Raw genomic sequence first — 24,523 nt, 5'->3', positions numbered from 1 at the left:
CTATTTTTTTTAAGAAAAAGGATCCGCAGGCCATTTACAAATTTGTAAAGGGACCACCACGCAATATATCCTAAGAAGTTTGAAATTTGAGAACCACTGCTCTAAAAGAATAGTAAAATAAATATTAAGCATGAAACAAAATTACATTTCAAGCATTGCACATACTGATACAATAAGAAAAATGTTTTCTACAAAGAGAATAAAGTCACATAAGTATTTTCCAAAGATATTTATGTACCAGAGAAAGTGTAAGAAAATATAGTATAGCTGTCACCTCATTGTGCTGCATAGGCTGTAGACAGTATAAACAAAATATCATGTGCTATAAAAAAACTGTATGCAAATTAAGTTATACAGTAAGTACTGAAGTAACAGGCAGTATTTTATAAGTTGGCAAGAACAACACTGTACTGTATATATTGGTAAAAGAATAAGTTCACAACAACTATACTGTATACATTGAGAAAAGCTCAGCTGAATGAACTGTAAAAATGCCTTCCCAATGACATTCGAAGGAAAAATACTGTATAAAAGGAAAGTTGCTATCTTTCATATTTATGTTATGAGTAATGCATTTCTAAAATTCATTAAAGTTGTAAGATGTTCTCATAATTACTCCTGTGTATGTCTCAATTTTCTTCCAAAATTCCAGGTAAGAGTGATATAAATTGTTGTGCATTTTTTTAATATTTAACAACACACACAACACGAGAGCAAATGCACACATATATACGAATTTTCTTAATTTGGAAAGTAAAATGAACATACAAGTTTCATAAAAATATTCTTCACTGAACAAATTCAGTTGCCTTCCTTCTTTTATTCTTCAAAGATAAGAATTTTAATATATCCGTTCATATATGGAATGTTTCAATGTGTAAAACTTTCCAGGATTTATTTTTTAAGGTCTAGAAAGAAAATTGCAATGAAAATTTTCAAAATTATTTCGTAACTACTTCTAACCAGCCTTTATCCTTGTTACAATCTGAAATACAACAAAAATGTTCAAAATTGTTTTATTCCATCTTTACCAACCTCAACACATACTTCCATGACTTCCTCTTGAGTACCATCAGTAATGAATCTATTATACAGAAGAAGATCCAGCACTTACCTTTGTTTGCAACTTTCCTGTAGAAATCCAAGGCTTTTTCGCAGCTTGCAGCAACTGTGACGCCAGACCAATAACGATAACCCAAAGCCATTTGTGCCCAAGAACTGCCACCAATTGCGCCAAATGTATAATGAACGAGGGCTCTTGCTTGACTGGCATTCACAGCAATGCCTGTGGCATACAAAAAGCCCAAGCCCTGCAAATTCAAAATCGCAAGAACCTCACTGTAAAAATTTCGAACAGCTACTCACTGAACATGTCAAAGTGCAGAACTTTATTTTTTTTTCAAATATATGTATAATAAACAGAATGTTATTCAAGGCAATGAACTGACTTTGTACAGTCATACAATAGAATCCCTCTTAACCGGCACCAAAGGGACCAGGCTAATTCCGGATATAAGATTTTGCCGGATAATTGAATAAATACCAGTATATATAAAAAAAAAAGTTCGTATTTCATGGTGCCAAATGTTGAAACTGCAGCCTTATGAAGCTTATTTCTCTATCACTTGCTCATAACTGAATAAACATAAAAACTGTGTGAATTTTCCTTATTAAAACACATCACACAACACAAATAATACACTAATTCTAGGTTCGAATGTTCACTGAAAATGAAAGTTCGTGCGAACTTCCTAATGAGGCAACACTGATGGCCCGAACATAACTAACTAAACATAAAAACTGTGTGGATTTTCTTTATTAAAACACATTCCACAACACAAATAATACACTAATTTTAGTTTAGAATATTCCCTGAAAACGAAAGTTTATGTGAACTTCCTAATGTGGTAACGCTGAGCACCCGAACATAACTAAATAAGCATAAAAGCTGTGTCAATTTTCTTTATTGAAACACATCACACAACACAAATTTTAAGTTCGAATATTCGCTGAAAATAAAAGTTCGTGCGAACTTCCTAATGAGGCAAAACTGATGGCCCAGACTATGGCAATCTGGCAGATTTAAACTTTTTTCTTGTTTTTGTCCAGTCAAAAGTGTCGTTATTTTGGTATTGCCAGTTACATGGGTGCCAGTTACGAGGGATTTTACTGTATCCAATCTCAACCTTCACAATATTCTTTGACTGAAATCTTTGAACCTTGGAAGAAGTACCTTTCAATAGAAAACATAACAGACATATGTCAATGTTTCCTAAAAACATTTTCACATGCTTTAAGGAAGAAAAAAAAATCTTGTCAACAATGCTTTTTATGTTTCACGATTTCAAGCATTCAATGAGAATTTCACAGTTGTTCTTGTCTCTGATGAAAACACACAATGAGTGACATATACAAACAAGAGTAATCTTCTCTTGACTCTGGAGAAAGTTGTCACATTCATATACATAAAACTTACAGAGTGAGCAATGTGTTTTATGAACTGAAGAAAGCTTATAAAGCTCTCAGAAATTCTGCATTGGTTGATCATAATGACATTTACAGATTTCAGAAGGAAAATGTAACTTGACTAAAGCAACACTTTCTAGGGTAACAGTATTGTAACAAAACTATAGGTAGAGCTTTATTTAGTAAAGAAAAGAAAAATTATATTACAATTTCAGTCAACAACTTATCAGATTAGTACAAAAACAACTTTTGTTACAATGATCACATAATTCTTGGTTGTATCCACGAATATTTTCGATTTTACAAGAAATCATCATCAGGTGAAAGCAATAAATTAGACAAATTGAACGCAAGTGAAATATGAAATATAAAATGCATACATAATGAATAAAACAGTATAGGAACATTATCATACGTAAAAATATTAAAACAACTTATAAAATTCAATGATAACATGCATTCAAAAAGTGATGCATGTGCATATATATCTTTTGGATTGTTAATAATTACAAGAATATAAACGTAAGGTACTGGTACTCTTTCAGTTTGTTTATTTCCAGTCATCTTCAAATCGTTTCTTGGTTCAATCTATATTTCACATTGAAGATCCTTTTTCTTATATGTATCTCTTTGTTGTCTGAACCAAATTTGTTTTGTACATTTTAACTATTGTTTTTATTATTATTTTTTTTTACATCCTGTAAATTACATTTGCAAAAAATTATCGAATCCGCTTTATGACATCCATGAACCCTGCTTGAGATTCAACTCCACTTTCTTCCTCTGTTTATGTTATATTTAAATGAGAAGGTCAATTATGACACTCAACTCTAACTTGTTACCTTGTCACCACCACTAGGAAATTGTTTAGTGTGGAGTAGACTTTTGTTTATACAGCTGCACTAGATAACAAATGAAAGAGGAGTAAATTCTTAGAGTCACAGAGCAACCTCATGTGGCTGCAGGCAGATTTTATGTATATGAAACAGAGAAAATGTTCTTACAACATGTATTGCTCAAGAGAGATTTCTCCAGAGAATATGCTCCTTTTATGTATATCTCCCAATGCTTGCAGCTTGCACACTGTAAGTAATTATTGTATGAGGAGGAGAAGGGAGTTTCATGTCATATTAAAAAAAAAAAAAAAGCAGAAAGTCTGATGTTCAGCAGGGAGTGAGAGATTCGAAATATTAACAATATTCTAACTCTCACTATCTGATTTGCTAGCCCTTAGAAAAATTGCTATTAAACTTTTCTATAAACTCCACTTTGCAGATCTTGAAAATAATCATATTGTAAATTACATCTTTTTCTTAATAATAACAGGATTAGGATTAGTTTATCAGAGTCTGGTTCAAACCTATTTGGTCAGACTTGTTTTTATGTTCCAACATTTCTTCAACCTCGTGCCTTTCATTTTAAGATACATATTTTATTATTTAACCCACTGAACTGCTGAACCCACTCTTATGTTTGAAAATTAGAAATCTTTTTTACAGTAAAGGCTCAGCAAAGAGTTGCATATATGTTCAAGGTTAAAAGACAGTCTGAGTGTCTTGCTGACCACACCACCTCATTCTAGTGCCGATGTCATGAAAAGCATGAAGCCCTCATGAGCAGTCATTAAGTGTAAGCAGTCTTTACCTTCATATTCAGTTAAGATAAATTAAAACTAATGGAGTTTAAGTCTGAATAATTTTTTCTTCCTCTATCTCAACCAATTTCATTCAATGAAGTTCCAATAACATTGTGAGAAGCAACCATCTTAGCTCAGTCGACTCAGGTGCTTGCCTGTCGATCCGAAGTTGCGCTCAGGCATGGCACAGTGTTTCCTAGAGGCACAAAAGCTGGCCAAAAATACTAAAAGCCACTTCAACACTTTTTTTTACCAATTTTTGGTACCAACTGAAAGATAATATCATATTAACAATATATCAGCTCCACTTGCTTATCTTAGGACAATGTTTCTCAACTGATGGCTCGCGTTCCGCTGGGTATACTTGAACAGTGAAGTGGTAGACCCAGTTTTTTTCGTCCATAATAAAGGTGCTTAATTTAACACTTTATATATATATATATATATATATATATTAGTATTGATTGAATTAATCTGTGCATTAAGTATTACAAACATTTTACGATTATGTTCATGACTGTTTAATAGTAACTTTTTAATGGTTAAAGTAACTACACTGTTTATTATATTTATTACAGAGGCACTTAATAAATAATAAATTCTAAGTGAGCACGTACACAATACAGAATCAGAAACACTTTAGCACTTTAGTAGGGTAAAGAATGTTCATTGATCACTGTTACTACTATTGGTACTGTCCTCCCCTCCAAAAGTTGTGAATGCGCTTGCAGTAGGCCTGAGCCATCCCTTGTTTGTTTCAGAACTCAATAGGTTTATGACTTCCACATGTAGTATACTTTTTTTGTATTTTGTTCGGTTCTCTTGGCGGAAGGATGTTATAAAAGGATCAGAGGTGGCAAGGAGTCGATTGAATATATCCCGATTAATGGCCTCTCTTGAAATCTTTCTGGAATACAGTTCACGAAATTGCTTAAGGTGTTTATACCTTGCTTCTTGTGCTTCTTCCGATATTTGTCCAATTGAATGATAAATTTGCAAAACGACTTGAGTCCACATTTTGGGAGTTTTGAGTTGAGAGCATGATTATGTTACTATGTGCAAGGGTCATCGTTTAGTAACAGAATGACTTTAATCCACGACTTTTGTATAGTTTTCCTTAGCAGTAGAATATTTGGTTAAGGGGTAAAACGAATTTAGTCCTGGTCTTAAGGTGTTTTGCCTGTCAAGTACTGAAGAAACTTACATAATAAGTAATTTTAATTATACAATCAGCTGACAAAATGTTTTTTGTCTGTTGTCATCAGTTGAGAAAATTTATTACGTTTGAAAAACAGAGCATGAAAATGAAAAGCAATATGTTCAGTAATCGTGCTGAACTTGTAGCTGAAGTAAAAAGTATTGCAAAATGGAGCCAAGTTAAGTATCTAGAGAGAGAGGATTTTCTTGCTGTCACATTTGACTACATGAAAAATGTATGCTTGCCTAACACCAGTTCAAGATATGTACTACTATCGCCAGCTCACCGTCTCAGTTTTCTCTGTGCACAGCATGAAAACTAGTGAAATGTCCTTTTGTGTCTACCATGAGGGACAGGCCAAGAAACGTCTTAATGAGGTATGTAATTTTCTCCTGCACACTACTTCGATAACTATGTCACATCCAGTATATTAATGAACTGTGGTTGTTCTGCAACAGTTGTCCGGGACAAAATAAGAACAGCCCACTAATCAAATTCTTAATGGCAATAACTGCTCAGAAACATTTCTTCAACATCATACTTTTCTCCATCAGAGGTCTGTGCTCTTGTGATTAAAAAATTGTTCAAAATAATGTTATTCAACAATTTCAATAAGGATATTTTATGATTTTTGTATAGGCTAAATACATTTAGTTAAACATGTTTATGTGTCAATAACCTAATAATTATGATGCAGAATGGAAGTTAATTTGCAGAACAACTTAAGTCCTGAAGATAATTAAATTTTTTACAACCTGAAGAAGAGTACAAAAGTATGAATTTTTATACTAAAATTTTTTCTCTTACATATAAAAAATTATATTGTAACAATATATGGTTCAGCGAAGTCAAAAACAGTTGTCTTTAATTTTCTCAAAACTACTTCTAGGGATATAAGTCATTTTGTAAATTCACTATTCAATTGGAAGTAATGCCTCGGAAATAATAGTCGAACCATGAATGTGTATTTTATGTACAGTGACAGGCATGGGATAACAAGAGTACAGTGAGACAAATAATCTGGCAGTCTCAGTTGCATATTTTTCAAATTCATTTGTGTTTATTTCAGATCCACAGGATATGGTTGCAAGTATAATTCCACATCTATGGATGAGATTCCTGTCAATGCCAGTTATTTCTGCACTTACTTTATTTTTGCAGCGAATGTTAAATTTTTCGCGATCTCTGCAGATTTTCTTACATTTTGAGTTTTTCTACACTCAGACCTACTACTGCTCTCTCCAGACTTTGCATGTGGTCCTCCTCTTTTCTGTAGAGTAGGTTTTATAGCATTTAAATCACATACAAACTCTTTATCTAACACTGCTCGTTTGAAGCAGTAATTAGGAGAGGGAGAGACCGATTTAATAGCGAAGTGATATCTCCATATTTTTGTTACATGTATTCGCGGGGATGTCCCAGCGACTTGGTTAGAATTAGCTTCCCACGCAGGTGTTCGTCTGCGTCACTTGTCAGAATTGGACAGATTTATGGCCACCTTGGGCAGGGTTTTGCATAGACACTCTTTCAAGCGTAAAAGCCAAAATTGGACTGGACCCATGGGAAAGATACTGCCAAGCTTGGGTTTTCCAAAGAACGGGTATTCTTGAGAGATCTACAAACTAATTAGATGTTGTGGGAAGTCCAAAGTCTAAATTTAGAGATGACGTATTTCGCGCCCAATAAGAAGAGATCGTGGTTCAACTTATGAGGTCACTTTGGACCAATAGGGAATAGATTTTAGGCCGGTTAAGTGACGTAGTTTTTAACCAATAGGATAGTTAGTTTTAGCGTAGGATAGGTTTTTATAAATAAGGGTGACGGGGAGCGGAGAGCATCACAACACCTCATCGTGTCGGCGGCCCTACATACAGGGCACGATCACAACTTCTTATCGTGTCGGCGGCCCTACATACAGGGCACAAACACAATTTCTTATCGTGTCAGCGGCCCTACATACAGGGCACAATAACTATTTCGCTTCGTGTCGACGATCACAACTTCTTATCGTGTCGGCAGCCCTACATACAGGGCACAATAACTACTTTGTTTTGTGTCGACAGGACTACGACTTCTTTTCGTGTCGACGGCACGACACACTGAGTTTTTTTGGTGTCGGCGGCCCAACTTAATAGTCTTTCTTCCGGCGAAGACTCGATAGATAGAACGTTGTCATCGGTGAGACTACTCGTCAACGTTTAGGAGCTTCGATCATAGTGTACTGGGCAGAGTATTGAATTTATAGTATCGGACAGAGCTTATTCGGAGCTGCCATAGAGTCAATACAGAAGTGCGACCAACGATTGAATTATAAGTCAGCCGGAAATACATACTCTAGGATTTACCAAGTGAATACGACAATAAACTTATAGTTTTGGAGTTTACACTGCCTTTTATATAAGTAGCCGGCTTGGTAATATTCCTGACATCATCCTACACCACAACCGTACCTCGGCTACCCTGAGTGAATCTCACGCAACACCGAGACGCACCCACCCTCAAATGGCGCTTCCCAACGTGGGGCTCGAAGGAAGACAGCTGTTCCAGTGACCGGCCCCGGGTGCGAACACAGCACCAAACAACGCGGAGGACCGGACGGAGCAGTTCAGCCCTGCATAGCCAAGGAACGACGCTGGAAGGCGGGAATAGGACCAGGCCATCGCGACATCACGACAACACCAGAGAAGGCAACACGGAGACCACCAGAGAAGGCAACTCGGAGAGGCGGTGGCAAGTATGAAGGGAGGACGTATAAATGTGTATATATGTATATGATATTTTGGAGGAATAATTATAAAGTGTATATGTTTCAATTTCTGGTGTGATATTTTGGGTATATATATATATATATATATATATATATATATATATATATATATATATATAAGTATTTTTTTTTGTGTGATTTTGGGGGAAAGAGTGAAACAAGTGTATTGCGTAATTTGTTGGAAGTGAGTAGAGTGCAAATACAGGCCTAGTTAGACGATTATTGGGAAAGCAAGCGTCGGATAGATGACAGAGTAGCATATAGATGATACTACGTAGCCATAGGAGTAAGGTAGTTAGGAAAATACGAGAAAGACGAGGAAATAGAAACAAGGGAACCATGGAGCAAAGGAAGGACGAGGAAATTATGGAAATTAGGGAGGAGGTCGAGAATAACGCAGGACAGGAAATAGAGGGAGAGCGAACAGTGGAAAAGCAACAGAGTAGAGACAGTGGCAAAGGGGAAATGACGCTAGAACAGTTATGGGAGCAGATGAGACAATTCATGGAAAATAAATTAGACAACAATTCAAGGGAAAGTAGAGAACAAATAAAACAAATGGAAACTAAATTAGAAAATAATTCAAGGGAAAGTAGAGAACAAATAAAACATATGGAAAATAGATTGGGGGAAAGTTCGAAGGAGATTAGAGATCATATTGCAAAATTAGCGGAAAGAGGAAACAAGATGGAAGACAAAATAGAGAAGCTAGAGGGGAAATTAGCCGAGAACGGGATTGGAATGGAGAACCAACTGAAGATAGCTATGGATAGGATGTCAGAAAGTATGAAGGATTTAGAAGTCAGAGTTAGAGATAGCGCTATGAAAGAGAATAGCGATCTAAAATCAGCTGTTGAGGAAGCGATAGTGGAGAAGGTTCGAGAAATTCAGAATTCGGTGGAAGAGAAAATAGGTGAGATGGATCAGGAAGTGGACGGTCTCAAGCAAGCCATAAAGAATAAAGAAAGGGCGGATAACGAATGTTTGGAAGAATTAAGAAGTAAATTAAACACAATAAACGACGTACTAAATGGGGATAGTCCCGCAAATTTAAGCGGACATAGCAACTCGGACCGTGCAGTTTCTAGACAAGAGGGCACAAGTGAGAGCCCGGCATCAGGTAGTAACATAAATGTAAGACATGTCAACAATTGTGTTGGTGAGGAATGTCAGACCTCACGGGATGATGTGCATAATGAGTTGATAAATGTAAACGACAAGGCATATTTAGGCCGTCCTCAGTACCCCACTCACATTATGAATGAGATTGGTTACCCTATTTTTGATGAGGTTGAATTTTCAAACCCACATAATTACATAAGTGAGCTAGAAACGTACTTTAGAGTAAGAGGGGTGCCGGATGAATTAAAAATGACTGTCGTACGAAAGAGCCTAAAGAGCCGACCACTCAACTGGGCGCTAATGGTCCTAGGGGATAATGTCACCTATGAGGAATTCAGAGAAAAATTTTCGGAGATACTTGGGACAAAGACAACAACAAAGAATTAGGAAGGAAATAATCAGAGCAGGTTTGACGCGGGAAGAGGCGTCTCTATGATAGATTATTTTCTCGAACTTGTTAAGAAAGGGAAAAGCCTAAATCCGCCAATACCGGATTCAGAGCTGATCCAAACTGTGATTTCGCAGTATCCAGAGAACATCAGATATAATCTGATCGTAGCAGGGCCCCGAGACTTCGGGGAAACAATAGATCTATTGACTGCGCTGGACGGTTCGGACGCCACGCACTATGAATGTAGTGGACAGGCAGATTACGAACATGGTAAAGGAAAGGGTTCAAGCCCCACCGACCAGAAAGCGGGGAAGGGGGCAAGTACAGCCTTTTCATCCCCAAGGACGGGAGCCCAAAATCAGAGTAGCTGGGGTTGTGATAGGAGCCCCAACAATGCATATAGTCGATACCATAATGGTCAGAACGGAGGGAATGGTCCCAACAGGGAGAGGAAGAGTGACCCGCCCTTTGGGGGTCCTTACAATAATATTAGGAATAACCAGAGCAATCATAACAGGGTGAGAAACGATAGAGGAGGTGTTGGTCCCGTGCGTAGGGTTAACCACATACGATGGTACACGGGAAGACAAGAGAACGGAAATAGTAGGCTTAGAACCCAACCACACTGGCTTCGGAACAGGAATTACAGACAGGGATTCTGGCAGCCTAATTTTAGCAGGGGATCGCAAAATCGAGGTGATTGGAGGAGACAGGAGCAGGAGAGAGAAAGACGAGACGTCCTACAAGAAATGGCCTCACAAGGGTGCAATAGGCCACCTACACAGTGTAACGTGGGACAAAGTAGGAATAGAGACATGAACGGACGTCAGCAAAGTCCGGTCAGAATGAATATGGGCCGGGAGCCTATAAATAGTAGAAATAGAGACGAGATAGCAGTGGAACCGACTGCATCACACTCGGGAAACTGCTAGACAGAAGTCTCAAGGGTTCGGAGATTTCTGTAGCTAAGTGCAGTAAGTCATTATCAAAAGAATCCACCAACGCGGTAAGCGTAAAGAGACAGAGCGAGATTACTAACCCAGAGTTAGAAAATAATGGGACTTATATATTGCCATATATAGATGCTAGAATATTTGGGATAAAGTGTTGTGTGTTGTTGGACTCGGGCTCCACAAATAATGTATGCAGCTTGGAATTTTTTCAAAAGGTTAGGGATTCAGGAATAAAACTTCAAACGTTACCCATATGTTCACTGTACTGTGCGGGCGCCCTAAGCAAGAAGAAGGAAAAGGTAAAATATCAAGTATGGTTCGAGTTAGAGTGCGGAGACGTGAAATTAAATGCGATTTTTCTTGTGATACAAAGGTTGACTACCGACATCATTATTGGAGTAGAAAGCTTTTATGAATGGTACGCGCTATTAGATTTCAGGGAAAACAGACTAGGGGTTACGGCAGGTAACGGCAGTGTAGGCCATGTCCCATTCAGTAGGAATAGTTCTAGACCAGAGATAGACGAGAGAACCACGGGAGAGATAGAATTACAGGAAGAGTTATTTTTCGTAGAGCATCTCAAAATTTGTAAGAATGTAATTATAGAGGTTAACCCGTGGGAAGGTAACGAGGTAACTAGGGGAGTGTGTCAAGTAGACTGCGGAGAATGCGAGTTGTGTATCGGCGAATTAGTCCAGGCGAGACAAATAGGACGTAATCTCATTAGCGGTAGGGCCAGATATTGTAATGGGGATTCGCGGGGCGATCTTAGGCAGGTAGTCGCATCTAACAATAGGAGGACAGATACTTTCGAAATAGTAAGAGATAAAGTTAGCCAGGCACACGGCCTGAGTGAGAGTGAAAGAAAACACTTAATGGATGTTGTAGGAAGCCATTTAAATGTCTTTTCAGACGCGCCGGGTCTGTATAGAGTGTATACACACAAAATTAAGGTGGTAGGAATGGAGGAATTTCGGCATAAATGTAGACCCATCCCCCTATCTTTAAGGGATCAGGCAGACGAAGTCATATATGAAATGTTAAAAGATGGAGTTATAGAAGTATCAGACTCGCCTTACGTAAATGCATTGTGCTGGGTTAGGAAGCCCAATGGAAGCTTAAGAGTAACGATCGATGCCCGACACGTTAACTCGTTTTCAGTTAAAGATAATTTCAGGACGGAGTCAGTGGACACTTTGTTAGGCCGTATCAGTGACTGTTCTATATTCACTAGTTTGGACTTGACCAGTTCGTATTGGCAGATCCCGCTGGACGAGGACTCGAGAAAATTCACAGCGTTCTTACATAACGGGAAAGTTTATCAGTATACCCGATGCCCATTCGGCATCGCGAGTTCTGGATCTGCGCTACTAAGGGCACTTGACATAATTTTTGGTGATTCGACGAAAGGTTTTCTGGCACAGTACATTGACGATTTTCTTATATATGGCAATAATGTTGATAGGCATATTAGAGATATTGATTTTGTACTTACTAAATTGAGAGAGGCTGGTATGACAGTCAAGCTGGGGAAAACAGCATTTTTTAAAGTTGAGACAGTTTTCCTGGGTTACGTAATTTCGTCTGACGGAATTAGACCGGACCAAGAGAGAATTCAGAGCATTTCGAGGATCCCGCCGCCGCAGAACCGGAAACAGGTTCGTAGATATCTAGGTATCCTACAATACCAGAATCGGTTTCTCGTCAATTATGCTAAGCATGTAGCCCCACTCAGAGCATTGTTGAAGAAGGATACACCCTTCAGGTGGGGGTCGGCAGAGCAGGAAGCATTCGATCGAACGAAACTGCTTTTCGCCGACTCAATTCTGTTGGAAAGGCCTAACGACAGCCTACCTTTTCAGATTTATACTGATGCGTCTTCATATGGATATGGAGCAATTCTATGTCAGACAGATGAAGATAATAGGCGACATGTGATTGCCACAGCGTCTAGGGGACTGTCGCGTACCGAAAGCAACGCATCAATCACGGAACTAGAGATTTCTGCTGTGTACTTCGCACTACAGAAGTTCCGTCAGTATATCTTTAATAGGCAGATCATCATATTTACTGACCATGTAAGCCTAGCGTTTCTGAGTAGATGCAAATTGACGAACTCTAGAATATCTAGATATGTGCACGAAATTTTGGCTCATGATGTGACGATCCGACATATTCCGGGGGCAGACAATATCTTTGGTGATTGTCTCTCTCGTTTGAATTCCAAATCGGGGCTACCGGAAACTATCACCGTCCCCGCGTACGAAATTGCCGTGATGAAAATTGATTCCACGAGGAATGGAGCTCTGACGGGAAAATTTCGAAGACTTGCAGATTTGCAGCAGGAGGATTCCACGATAAGGGCCTTAATGGACAAAGCTAGAGAAATCTCACAGGTGAAAGATGAAGTGTATGGATTGCGCTCTGGTATCTTGTATAAATTGCATGGTAGGGATATCCAGAAGTGGAAGATATACATACCTGCGAGTATGGAGAATGAACTTATAAATAACTTTCACCTATCTATGTGTCACTCTGGGAGTGGTAGGATTATTTTAACTATGTCAGAATCATTTTATATTAAGCAACTGGCAAAGAAGGTTAGAAGGGTAATATCTCGCTGCGAGGTCTGCCAGAAGGCGAAACCTCTACATGTAAGGTATGACAATGTACCACAGGTCATTATCAGGGATAAAAAGAATGAACTTGTAGCAGTGGACGAACACGGTCCAATGCCCACATCGTCCTTCGGACACAGGTACATATTTGTTACGTACGATGTATTCACAAAATTTGTAAAGATTTACCCTTTAAGAAATATCTCTAGTAAGTTGTGTGCTGACAAGCTGGTTAGAGATTACATACCGACGTACGGCCCGGTAACAGCGGTGCTCAGTGACAATGTGTCGGTACATAAATCGAAAGTGTTTTGCAAAAGGCTGGAAGATGCGGGCGTGAAGCTATACAATTGCTCCGCATACTTTCCCAGCGGTAATCCCTGCGAAAGAGCGCTTAGGGATATATCATTGTACCTCCGTATTCTGTGTCACAGATATCATAAGGACTGGTTTAGGCAATGTGAGGTGATAGAGAGAGTCATGAACCACTCTATCAATCCAACGACCGGAATAGCTCCGATCAAACTGATGTTAGGGATCGATCCTGATCCCATGATAAAGAGTTTGCCGCAGGCAATACAGGAGGGTGAGCCTCCTAGTGATAAACTACTGTGTAAACTAGCTTTCGACCGAATCAGGAAAAAGGCTGAGTATAGACTCGGTAAAGTCAAAAGATATCGCCACAAATGGGAGCCCACAACCGGCGATTTGGTACTGCTAAGGGACGTGAAGTTATCTTCCGCCCTTAGAGGACGTTACTCACGCATGGAGTTACTGTACAAGGGGCCCTACGAAATTAAAAGTAAATACGGAGACCATACTTTCGAATTGGTAGAAAGGGGAAAAAGTAAACCTGTTGGAAGGTACCACAAGCAACTCTTGAGGCCTTTCAAACAGGAGAGGCAAGGAGGCAGGAATGAGAAAGAGTAAGGATAGTTAGTCTCACGCGTACAGCCAGGTGAACCTGTACAGCGCGGCTGGTACAACCAAGCACGCAGAGTGTGTAATTGATCAATGAATAAATAAATGTAAATATGTGAATGAATGGTATTGTACATATTGTAAATTTATTTAACTCACAACAATAGGATTTTATTCTTCCAACAATAATTCCTTTCTACAATTCACCTTAAACGCTCTCGTCAACAATAGAATTTTCACTCAACACAGTATTCGTTATAGCACTCCACTGACGGCAATGACAATTTACTTGGACTATTACGAACAACAATGAACTGTTATCTTAACTAATATTTACAAAGCACTATTTACAAATCAGAACTATCAGTTCTCAGTTCACAGTTCTTCTAGCTCAGTCACTCGAGTTCACAGTATCTCGAACCACAGACCTTCAGAGACAGTTCACTGTACTCGAACTCAGGTCCCTCCAACTGCGGTCCACTGCACTCGAACTCAGGCCTTCGGATGCTGATACAGTTGCGGACGCACACTCGAGTCGAACTCCGGTACACAAGACTGGCTTGCTTGCTCTGACTTTTTCACTGACTGGCTGACTAATCAACTGAAAACTGCTGTCGTTCCTTCGCGTCCTTAATTTATAACCACAGCGACGTAGCCTCGAAAGTTCCACGTGTCTCTAGAGATGGCACTCCAGAAAAATCCAGAGCCCTCTCCTCTCTACCAGCACCAGATGCGCGCGCACTCTCTCTCCACTCTCTCGCCACGTTGGCCCTTTCCCCTCTCCGCCGCGCGCCATCCCAAAGTGCTCCGCGCGATCTTCTCTCTTGCGGGACGCTGGTCGTGAGCTCGAATCTCACGTCGCTGTCACAATATGTAAATGTGAATATAAATTGTACATTGTTGTGCTTATTGTGTGAGAGTTGTGTACATAGAAAGGCTTGTGAAGATATATGTACTATTTATTGTAATTGTTTGTAGTGACATTATAATCAGATTGTATTGTAAATAATGTATCACCGGCTGACCGCGAAGGGGAACTAGGAGGCTAGTTATAGACAGAAAGCGGGGACATCTCATAACATTGGAAACTCTTTCGGGAATTTCCAATGGTTATGTAGATGGGCATTTGAAGCAGTAATTAGGAGAGGGAGAGACCGATTTAATAGCGAAGTGATATCTCCATATTTTTGTTACATGTATTCGCGGGGATGTCCCAGCGACTTGGTTAGAATTAGCTTCCCACGCAGGTGTTCGTCTGCGTCACTTGTCAGAATTGGACAGATTTATGGCCACCTTGGGCAGGGTTTTGCATAGACACTCTTTCAAGCGTAAAAGCCAAAATTGGACTGGACCCATGGGAAAGATACTGCCAAGCTTGGGTTTTCCAAAGAACGAGTATTCTTGAGAGATCTACAAACTAATTAGATGTTGTGGGAAGTCCAAAGTCTAAATTTAGAGATGACGTATTTCGCGCCCAATAAGAAGAGATCGTGGTTCAACTTATGAGGTCACTTTGGACCAATAGGGAATAGATTTTAGGCCGGTTAAGTGACGTAGTTTTTAACCAATAGGATAGTTAGTTTTAGCGTAGGATAGGTTTTTATAAATAAGGGTGACGGGGAGCGGAGAGCATCACAACACCTCATCGTGTCGGCGGCCCTACATACAGGGCACGATCACAACTTCTTATCGTGTCGGCGGCCCTACATACAGGGCACAAACACAACTTCTTATCGTGTCGGCGGCCCTACATACAGGACACAATAACTATTTTGCTTCGTGTCGACGATCACAACTTCTTATCGTGTCGGCGGCCCTACATACAGGGCACAATAACTACTTTGTTTTGTGTCGACAGGACTACGACTTCTTTTCGTGTCGACGGCACGACACACTGAGTTTTTTTGGTGTCGGCGGCCCAACTTAATAGTCTTTCTTCCGGCGAAGACTCGATAGATAGAACGTTGTCATCGGTGAGACTACTCGTCAACGTTTAGGAGCTTCGATCATAGTGTACTGGGCAGAGTATTGAATTTATAGTATCGGATAGAGCTTATTCGGAGCTGCCATAGAGTCGATACAGAAGTGCGACCAACGATTGAATTATAAGTCAGCCGGAAATACATACTCTAGGATTTACCAAGTGAATACGACAATAAACTTATAGTTTTGGAGTTTACACTGCCTTTTATATAAGTAGCCGGCTTGGTAATATTCCTGACATCATCCTACACCACAACCGTACCTCGGCTACCCTGAGTGAATCTCACACAACACCGAGACGCACCCACCCTCACGTTTTTTTTTTTAAATCAAACACTCATCCTGTTAGATTTATCGATTCTGCGAAACAAATTAATGCAAAAACGAGAAACAGGTCTTTCCAACAATTTAATTTGATCATGGGAGACTTCTAGACCGATTTTTGTAATAAGAAACTGCAATACTACGTCTTTCTGTTTCTTAAGACCACTTTTTTCCTTCTGTAAAGTATCAAACAATTCTTTCCTTTTGCAACGGTACTCCATTCTGAAACCAAAATAAATGACTAAAAATTTGTTATTTTTTTACTTTTATAACTATTTGATAGCCAAATTGAACATAGTTTTGCTGTAGAGAAGAAATTAACTGATACTGAGAATATTCGTATTTTAGACGATTAATTTGAAATACGCCAATACATATATTTATGTAAATTTTATCAAAAGGGGCAAATATGGGCAATTTTACCTTTCAAGATCATCAAGTAAACATGTCAGGCTACACATTGGTCAAGGAAATAACACGGGACAAAGTGAGGCAATTTTTGCTGGTCTGCATAAAGACCGAACTTAAGGAATCACAAAATAAAATTTTACATAATATGATTATGATTCCTCAGCGAAACATAATATACTTAATCATTATAATAATAACGTATTCTTAATTCAGAAACATATCTCTAACACTCCATAATAACATTTACCTGAAAATCAACCACAGAAGTACAAAAGATAATAATTGAAATTCTAATTGAAAAACACGCAATCAAAACACAGCAAAAATGACACTTCATGCACTACTTTCAAAGGTTCGAATACAACTGCGTAGAATTAGACCTGTTACGAGGGTGGCTGTTTTATGACCCCCAGACCTTGGAGATAGTTGGGGTATATTGCAAACATCATAAAATTAAAAGTGAAAAAATCATTTTTGGCCAGCTTTTGAGCCTCTTGAAAACACTGTGCATGGGTTCGATTTCTGCTGAGGTGATTACCTGGTTGAGTTTTTTCCAAGGTTTTCCCCAACCATAAGGCAAACGTCAGGTAATCTATGGCGAATCCTCAACCTCATTTCGCTATCACAAATTCCATTGACACTAAATAACTTCGTAGTTGATCCAGAGTCGTTCAATAAGCAAGAAAAAAAAAAAAAGCATGGTGAGCCCTGTGAAATAATTGAATAGTTTTCTCCTTTAAGCCCATATCAATAACCATTGCTCGTCAAGAGAATCATTTTGAAAATCAAACTGACACAAATATTAAAAACAACTGAATTGTACGTAGCATATGGTATGGGATCCTTTTTTGGGCTAGAAGAAGAGAGTGTTTAACATGTCACCTATAAAATAAATTTGATTCATTAAGCTTCAGAAGGTATAAGTTAATTATTTTAAATCTGGAACAAACAATATAAAAAAAGGGGTTTTAATAGAAGTCCTACAATGCCTACATTTTCAATATTGTTAATTTACTCCATGAGATGGGCAAAATGATTATGCAGAGACTCCAGTGCTCAAGATTAGCGTAATGTACCTCTAATTACATTTATTTTAATGAATAGTATTGTGTTGTTTCTATTCTACTTACCATATGAGCATCTGGAACGCCAAGTTCGGCCAGTTCTTGAAATGCCTGCTTGGCTGCCTCTATGTCTTGAGCTGTGGGAGAGCCCAGAAGTTGTGCCCATGCTACGAGCACCCTTGCTTGGCTGTGTCCCAGTTCACCAGCTCGTTGTAGCAATTGATATGCCTCGAGTTTGTTCGGACGTGTTACATTTAGCATCGCCAAGCCACTTTCATAAAGTTCCAGGGCTGTAACAGAAACTCAGTGATATTAATACAGTCGCTTATTATTGACCCCAAACATTAAAAACAGTTAAATACATAATAGGTCTACAGTATACAAGACAGCTACATTAATGATAATCAGGCATTACAAAACATTACTGTAACTCTGTCTTGCTGTCCAACTTTGGTCACTTGTGTCCAATATGAAGAAGGATGCATTTAGATTACACAACTTCAAACTAAAATATAAAAACTATTACAAAACTGTCCCGCGCCGTGGCATCGCGGTCGCGCCTAGGACTCGCATTACGGAATGCGCGCTGGTTCGAGTCTTCATGGGGGAAGAAATTTTCTCATGAAATTTCGGCCAGTATATGGGACCGGTGCCCACCCAGCAGCGTGATGCACTTGGGGAGCTATGATAGGTAGTGAAATCCAGTTGCGAATACCAGCTATAACAGCTGGGGGGATCGTGCTAACAACACGATACCTCCATTCTGGTTGGATGATCGTCCACCTCTGCTTCGGCATGTGGGCATGAGGCCAGCAGCCGGTTGGTCGGTCTAGGCCACGGATTATTATTATTATTATTATTATTATTATTATTATTATTATTATTATTATTATTATTATTATTATTATTACAAAATTGGAATTACAACAGAGTAGTGAAGTAACAACCTCCAAATATTTGATCTCACATGTTTCATTTAATGTTTTATCATTCAACTGTAATAAAATTTTCATTGGTTTTTATTTCCAAGTGAAAATAATTTATAGTTTTGTGAGCACTTATTTCACTAAATTGTTAGATGACAGTTATGTAAATGTATCAGGGATTGTTGGGATGTGTTTATTAGTTGTCAACTCCGATTATTTGAACTTGACAACCACATTATCAGCAAATAATGATTCATTTGAGATCTTTCTATTTGAGGGACAGATCAGTGAAATAAATCTTAAAAAATGCAGTACTGAAAATTGAATCCTGTGAGAAGCCTCATTGTCATATTTTGTTGCAGTAAATCATTGAATACCGGTACTGAAATCACTGATCCAGCGTAACTTTTTACCTTAAACATCTAAAATCTGCACTTTCTCAAGTAATGTATAACTTCAAACAGAGTCATATATTCCTATAAAATCAATTAATATTGCTAAGGTGTTCTATTTTCTGTATAAACTACCTGTAATATCTTGAATAAATTTGAAAAGAAGTTAATTTGTTCAGTGTGGGTTGCAAGGAGTGGTGAAGTGCATTCCATACCCTCTTCTGCTCAAAATCCATCCTCACCTTCCTGTGGTACAACCTATTTTTAACAAATGAGTCTCTGGGTACTGAGTTATACACGCGCACGCGCACATGCACACGCCCACGCGCGCGCACACGCACACACACACACACACACACACACACACACACACACACACACATACACCCCCTCCCCACCCCCATCGGGGTCGTCATCTTGTAATCAGTCTGGCTATTGCTGCTCCTCTGAGTAATATGAGTAAGAATTTTTTACGGGGAAAGGAACCAACCTGTCACACAACCCCCAACTTGGAGGACCAATTTTGATTTTGGGGTTTTCTTTCCTTTAGACAAGTTGCCCTCTCTGCAGTTAATTAACCCTGTCTGCCCACCTCGTAAACCTGAGAGGGTTAATAAAACTGCAAATTTTGCAAACAGTGATCACACACAGAAGCACTGAAATATAACTTTAACAGGCACCAATCTTCAATCTGGACTTGACTGTAGGTAAGGAAAAGAGTTCATTTTCGGTCTCAGGCGTAGATCAGGATTCTACGTTCGACCACCAAAATATTTATTTAACTAACAGAAAAGAATATTATTTTTCTGTGGGAACTTGTACAATATAGTGAATGTACTTTGTATTTAAATTTTCATGAAGATATAGCAACTCTGAAATTGATGACAAAACTGATTGCACATTTTGATGCTGAATGTAAAATTAAAATTTTCACAAATTTATCATCAACTTAATGCCATGATTAATTAATAGTTCAGACTTTTTGTTATACTTATAAACATTTAGTTTATCTCATAAACAGTCCAGTAAGATGTACTTTTAGCCGTCTGTTAAAATCTGTAAGTGTATGAGACATAAATACAAGTATCTGCATAATACTGAAAAATTTTACTTAAAATTGGTGCCAAATTAAAGGTCATAAACTTTTCTATTGAGCTCTAGAATAAAGAAATATGTCACATTCACAATCATGTACTTTCTAAAAAAAACGCGCGAGCGCACGCGCGCACACACACACACACACACACACACACACACACACACACACACACACACACAGATATATATAGGCCTATTCATTTTTCCTCAGCGAGGTTCTGGCTGATATTTTCATCTATTATCAGGCAGTACATCTCACTTGAAGATATATGTCAGATGAAAAATAATTGTGTATATCTGAAGTCTGACTAGTGTAAAGTAGCTAGTTAGTAATGTATGCAATGGAGGGGGAAAGGAACTGGCCACCCTACCCCATTAACTCCTTGCCTAGTTGCCTCATAAGTGGTGCTCTCTTATTATCACTTGTGATGTTCAGATCTGTCTTCGGACAGTTGACTAAACAACAACAGGTATTTATTTTTAAAGAAGAAAATGGGCTACAGGTTGACCATTTCATGGAATTGTCCTATTATTTAAATTGGTCCATACTTATTTATGCAAGATATGTTTATCCATGACATACGTATGAATCACTTTTCATTATAAAGACTGATATTACAAGAAAAAAAGGATCAATAATGGTATATTTCAACCCCCCACTAGTTTAATTGTCTCTACTTTTCACATTCGAAAGGTGATAATCCTATTCTGGTCTTTGGTGGACACTTCTTGCATTCCTAGCGGTAGAAAAGAGAATGCTATCAAAATACTCCTTGTACCCCTTATGGTAGAAAAGAGAAACAATGAAATGCGCAATGAGGATGAAGTGCCTTGTATTCAAACACTGAATAAAAATGATAAAATTACAGAAGAAACTGACTATCCCATAAAAAATTTCGATAAATCTTTAAAATAGTGTTACCAAAGGAAGACAGACAGCATGGACCCTTCCCAACAAAGACACTATGGGATTGCGTGGGAGAGAGATGTTTGGGTAGGGTAGTGACATTCTTAGACAATTGAGAGTATATGTCAGGCATACCAAAAGCCTGGACTAATCTAACCTAAGCTGTCCCTGATTCGACCTTACGAAAACTCATATTCTGGGATCTGTAAGAAAACGCATGGAAATGAGATGTATGTGCTGCTCCTCCCTGCCACCTACCCCATCCACCTCGATAGAGCAATCACACCAGGCCCCTACTTTCAAAGCAACTTTCCACCTCTATTTCGGTGCGAAATTGGCGTCAGCACTAAATTTTTCTTTTGTATAAGGTAGCATACATAGTCTATGACTTGAGCAGAATCCACGTACAGCTCACACGAAAGATGTGAAAGCTTCGAGACCGTTGAGATTTAAACGGCAGATAACAGTCTCTTGTCAGGCGTAAATTCCACTTGCAAAACATTTCTCTCTTTGTCAGCCAGTCGCTTGCTCACTATAATAGGCTATGCACTTGCAGTAGTCTCCCTGTATTTATATTACGGGAGTATTCAGTTGTAGCATTTTAAGTGTGTATAATACTGTATATAAAAATGGCGTATATAGAGTTAAAGTGTGTGTGTGTGTGTGTGTGTGTGCGTGTATGGTATTGGGCCTATATACAGTTAATTTATGTGTTTATAAGTTGCAATTAGACCTATTGTTACGGAAATGGCTCCAGTTATTTCAAAATTAAAAGGGAAGAAGCTTCACAGTCAAACTAAAGAGGTTATAAACAATGTACTCGTGTTTATGTCTAAGGAAGCTTCTCAAGGGACAGACATTCCCCTACATAAAATTCAAAAGCGAGTGACAGTGGCTACAGGCATGTCTCGTAGTAGTGTCCAAAAAAATCGTGGCAGAAGCAAAGAAAATATAGTGGCAACGATACGTATTTCGAAATGGTGGATAAGAAGAGAACAATTAAAAGTAATGTCTTAGAACTAGACGCGTTTGATCAAGGTATAGTGCGTAGGATACCGGTAGTGTATGACTTTTATATTACCGAGAAACGCGTTCCAACAGTCAGCACATTAAGAATGAAACTGAAAGACACAATTGGCTTCGATGAGAGCAATACTAGTGTTAGAACTCTACTGAAAAAAAACTTGGATTTTCTTGGAAGAAAACAAAGACAAATAGATCAGCGATGATGACGACGATGACAATGAAATGGAAGGGATGGAAGAGCTTGAGGACTCCGACCAGCAGCTCAAGGTAAGTGGTCAATGTTTTCAGTTAGATGTTTAGAGTGTATCTGTTGTTGTTTGCACTCTGACCCCCTACTTCCCCCTGTGACGTCAGCCAGGCTTTCAGAGCTTTCGCGCGAGTTGCAGTAAATACATTTGTACCTTAATGTGGTATCGTAAATGTAACGAAATACTAAAACTTCTATACAAAATCATGGTCAATGTTACTTATGTCCCGCTCACTATAGAGACATAGGCCAATTTTACACATATTTAGTATAACTTGGTGCTTCTTTGACAGGTTAGATTTGGTTAGTTTAGGTTTTTGTTATAGCCTACCATGCATATATGATTATAGCGCAACATTGGCAGTGATAAAAGTGAAATATTCGTTCAGTGGGCGTTGGATACTCTACATTCACCAAAATCATTGTAAAAAAAAAGTTTTCTAACCTTGTTTTTCTAAAGGTGTAAGTTCCCTTGGTGGTTCTGGTGTGGTTACCACATCCTCTGCATCATCATCTCTAGCATCAATTTTATCTTCATCTGTTTCTCCCAGCAAATCATCTTCTGCTGCCTCAACCTGAGCAATCATTCTCTGAATCCACTTGGCAGGTTCAGACAGCAATTCAGAATCTACTTCTCTAGTTTCGTCATCTTCACTGGAATCGCCTTTCCATTTTTCTTCTTCCGATTTTGACAGATCAGGGGCTGGAACTATTCTCATAGCTTTAGAGCGAATACTATCTATACCATTTGAATAAACGTACTCTTCTTGTTCATCTTCTGAGCTGTCATCTTTGTTTCGTCTTCTCTCATCACGTCTTGTTTTCATACCATCCTGATGATTTCCATTAACTTCTACCCACACCAACAGTAATATCAAAAGTATAAATACTTGTGCCTTGTGTCGCATTTCGTCTGGAATATAAAAAATATAACAAATTAGTAGTTAATACCAGTATCCTAAACCACAGCAATTCAATGGCCACAAGAACACAAAGTCTTCATAATATCACCATAAAAACTACAAATTACAAGAAATAGTATGCAATAACTACAAAATAATTATTATTTGATTATGCTTGTCACAGAGATCAATGTTGTCCTAAACAACCCTTTGACATGAGATAGGGTACGACTGCACAAACTTGCAAAATAAGAACTCATTTTTATGCCTAACCTGCTAATGAAGACCAGTCCGCATGTATATACACATATAATTATATTAAAATACATTAATGGATATCGCTGTCAGCAATGATGTCAATATTACATTTAATTAGTATCATTTTTGTACACGAACACAATTTTAACCTACTTCGTAGATAAGCCCAGACATGGCCTACATAATCGACTCTCACCTTTAAATTTGTATAGCAGAGTTATACATGACCACCTTGATTTTCTGTACGTCACAAATGTTCAACTGATACAACTCCTCTGAGCAATTATGCCTATATTAAATTTCGTCGCTCGCAACATGTTCAAGCAGTACTCTCTAGTTTCTCATTAAAATGACAGCTCTCTTCATAGAATGCCCACAATTCTGTAACATATGTTTAATAAAACATTGACCATTATGCCATTGTACAGTATTTATGTCCTATGTATGCAGCACTCTCTTGCGATGAACTTCGTAATTTCACAAGAAGATAGATGATAGACTTCGTCGCGTTCACCGAACACCGCGGCAATGTGGGATTGGTCCACGTTTAAGAACAGTTTATCAGCTACTGCTGGGATGGTCCAAATATGAACTAAGTACATAAAGAACTTAGATGTACGCATAATTGCACAAATGCTAGCATGTTGAAATTAAAATCATTATGCACTTTACTTCTATTAATTTATTGACAACTTAACGGGCGAAATCCGTTAAAAATATACCGTATTCTTTTAAGTTAATAAATGACTCTCTGAATTGCAACAAGGAAAACAAAGCGACAGGAGATTTATGAAATCTCTTGAATTGCGTGAAACGTTTTTATTTTTGGTATGTAACTTTAAGGTTTGTTAAGATGGACCTTTAGAACTAAATAAAATACTATCACATACAGGATGAGTACATCCTATCTATC

At 38.4% G+C, this 24,523-nt stretch overlaps 1 protein-coding gene across 5 annotated transcripts in view; it reads right to left on the bottom strand.

The window, feature by feature from the left end:
- LOC138699953 (protein sel-1 homolog 1-like) overlaps nucleotides 1-24,090 on the bottom strand; it is a 55,712-nt gene extending 31,622 nt beyond the window's left edge. For 4 of the 5 annotated variants that reach the window (XM_069826183.1, XM_069826186.1, XM_069826185.1 and 1 more), the window contains exons 1-4: nucleotides 23,626-23,800; nucleotides 22,896-23,363; nucleotides 17,921-18,144; nucleotides 1,115-1,310 (exon numbers count right to left, since the gene is read on the bottom strand). In XM_069826183.1, coding sequence (XP_069682284.1) covers nucleotides 1,115-1,310; nucleotides 17,921-18,144; nucleotides 22,896-23,358 — 883 coding nt within the window. In that variant the 5' untranslated portion in view covers nucleotides 23,359-23,363; nucleotides 23,626-23,800. The other variant, XM_069826184.1, reaches the window with a different exon arrangement.
- Nucleotides 24,091-24,523: the final 433 nt, after the last annotated feature.

The sequence above is a fragment of the Periplaneta americana genome, chromosome 5 (assembly GCF_040183065.1).
Source record: "Periplaneta americana isolate PAMFEO1 chromosome 5, P.americana_PAMFEO1_priV1, whole genome shotgun sequence".
NCBI classification, from domain to species: Eukaryota; Metazoa; Arthropoda; class Insecta; order Blattodea; family Blattidae; genus Periplaneta; species Periplaneta americana.
Note: the sequence above shows the minus strand (reverse complement) of the source record. Positions and strands in the feature narration are given on the sequence as shown.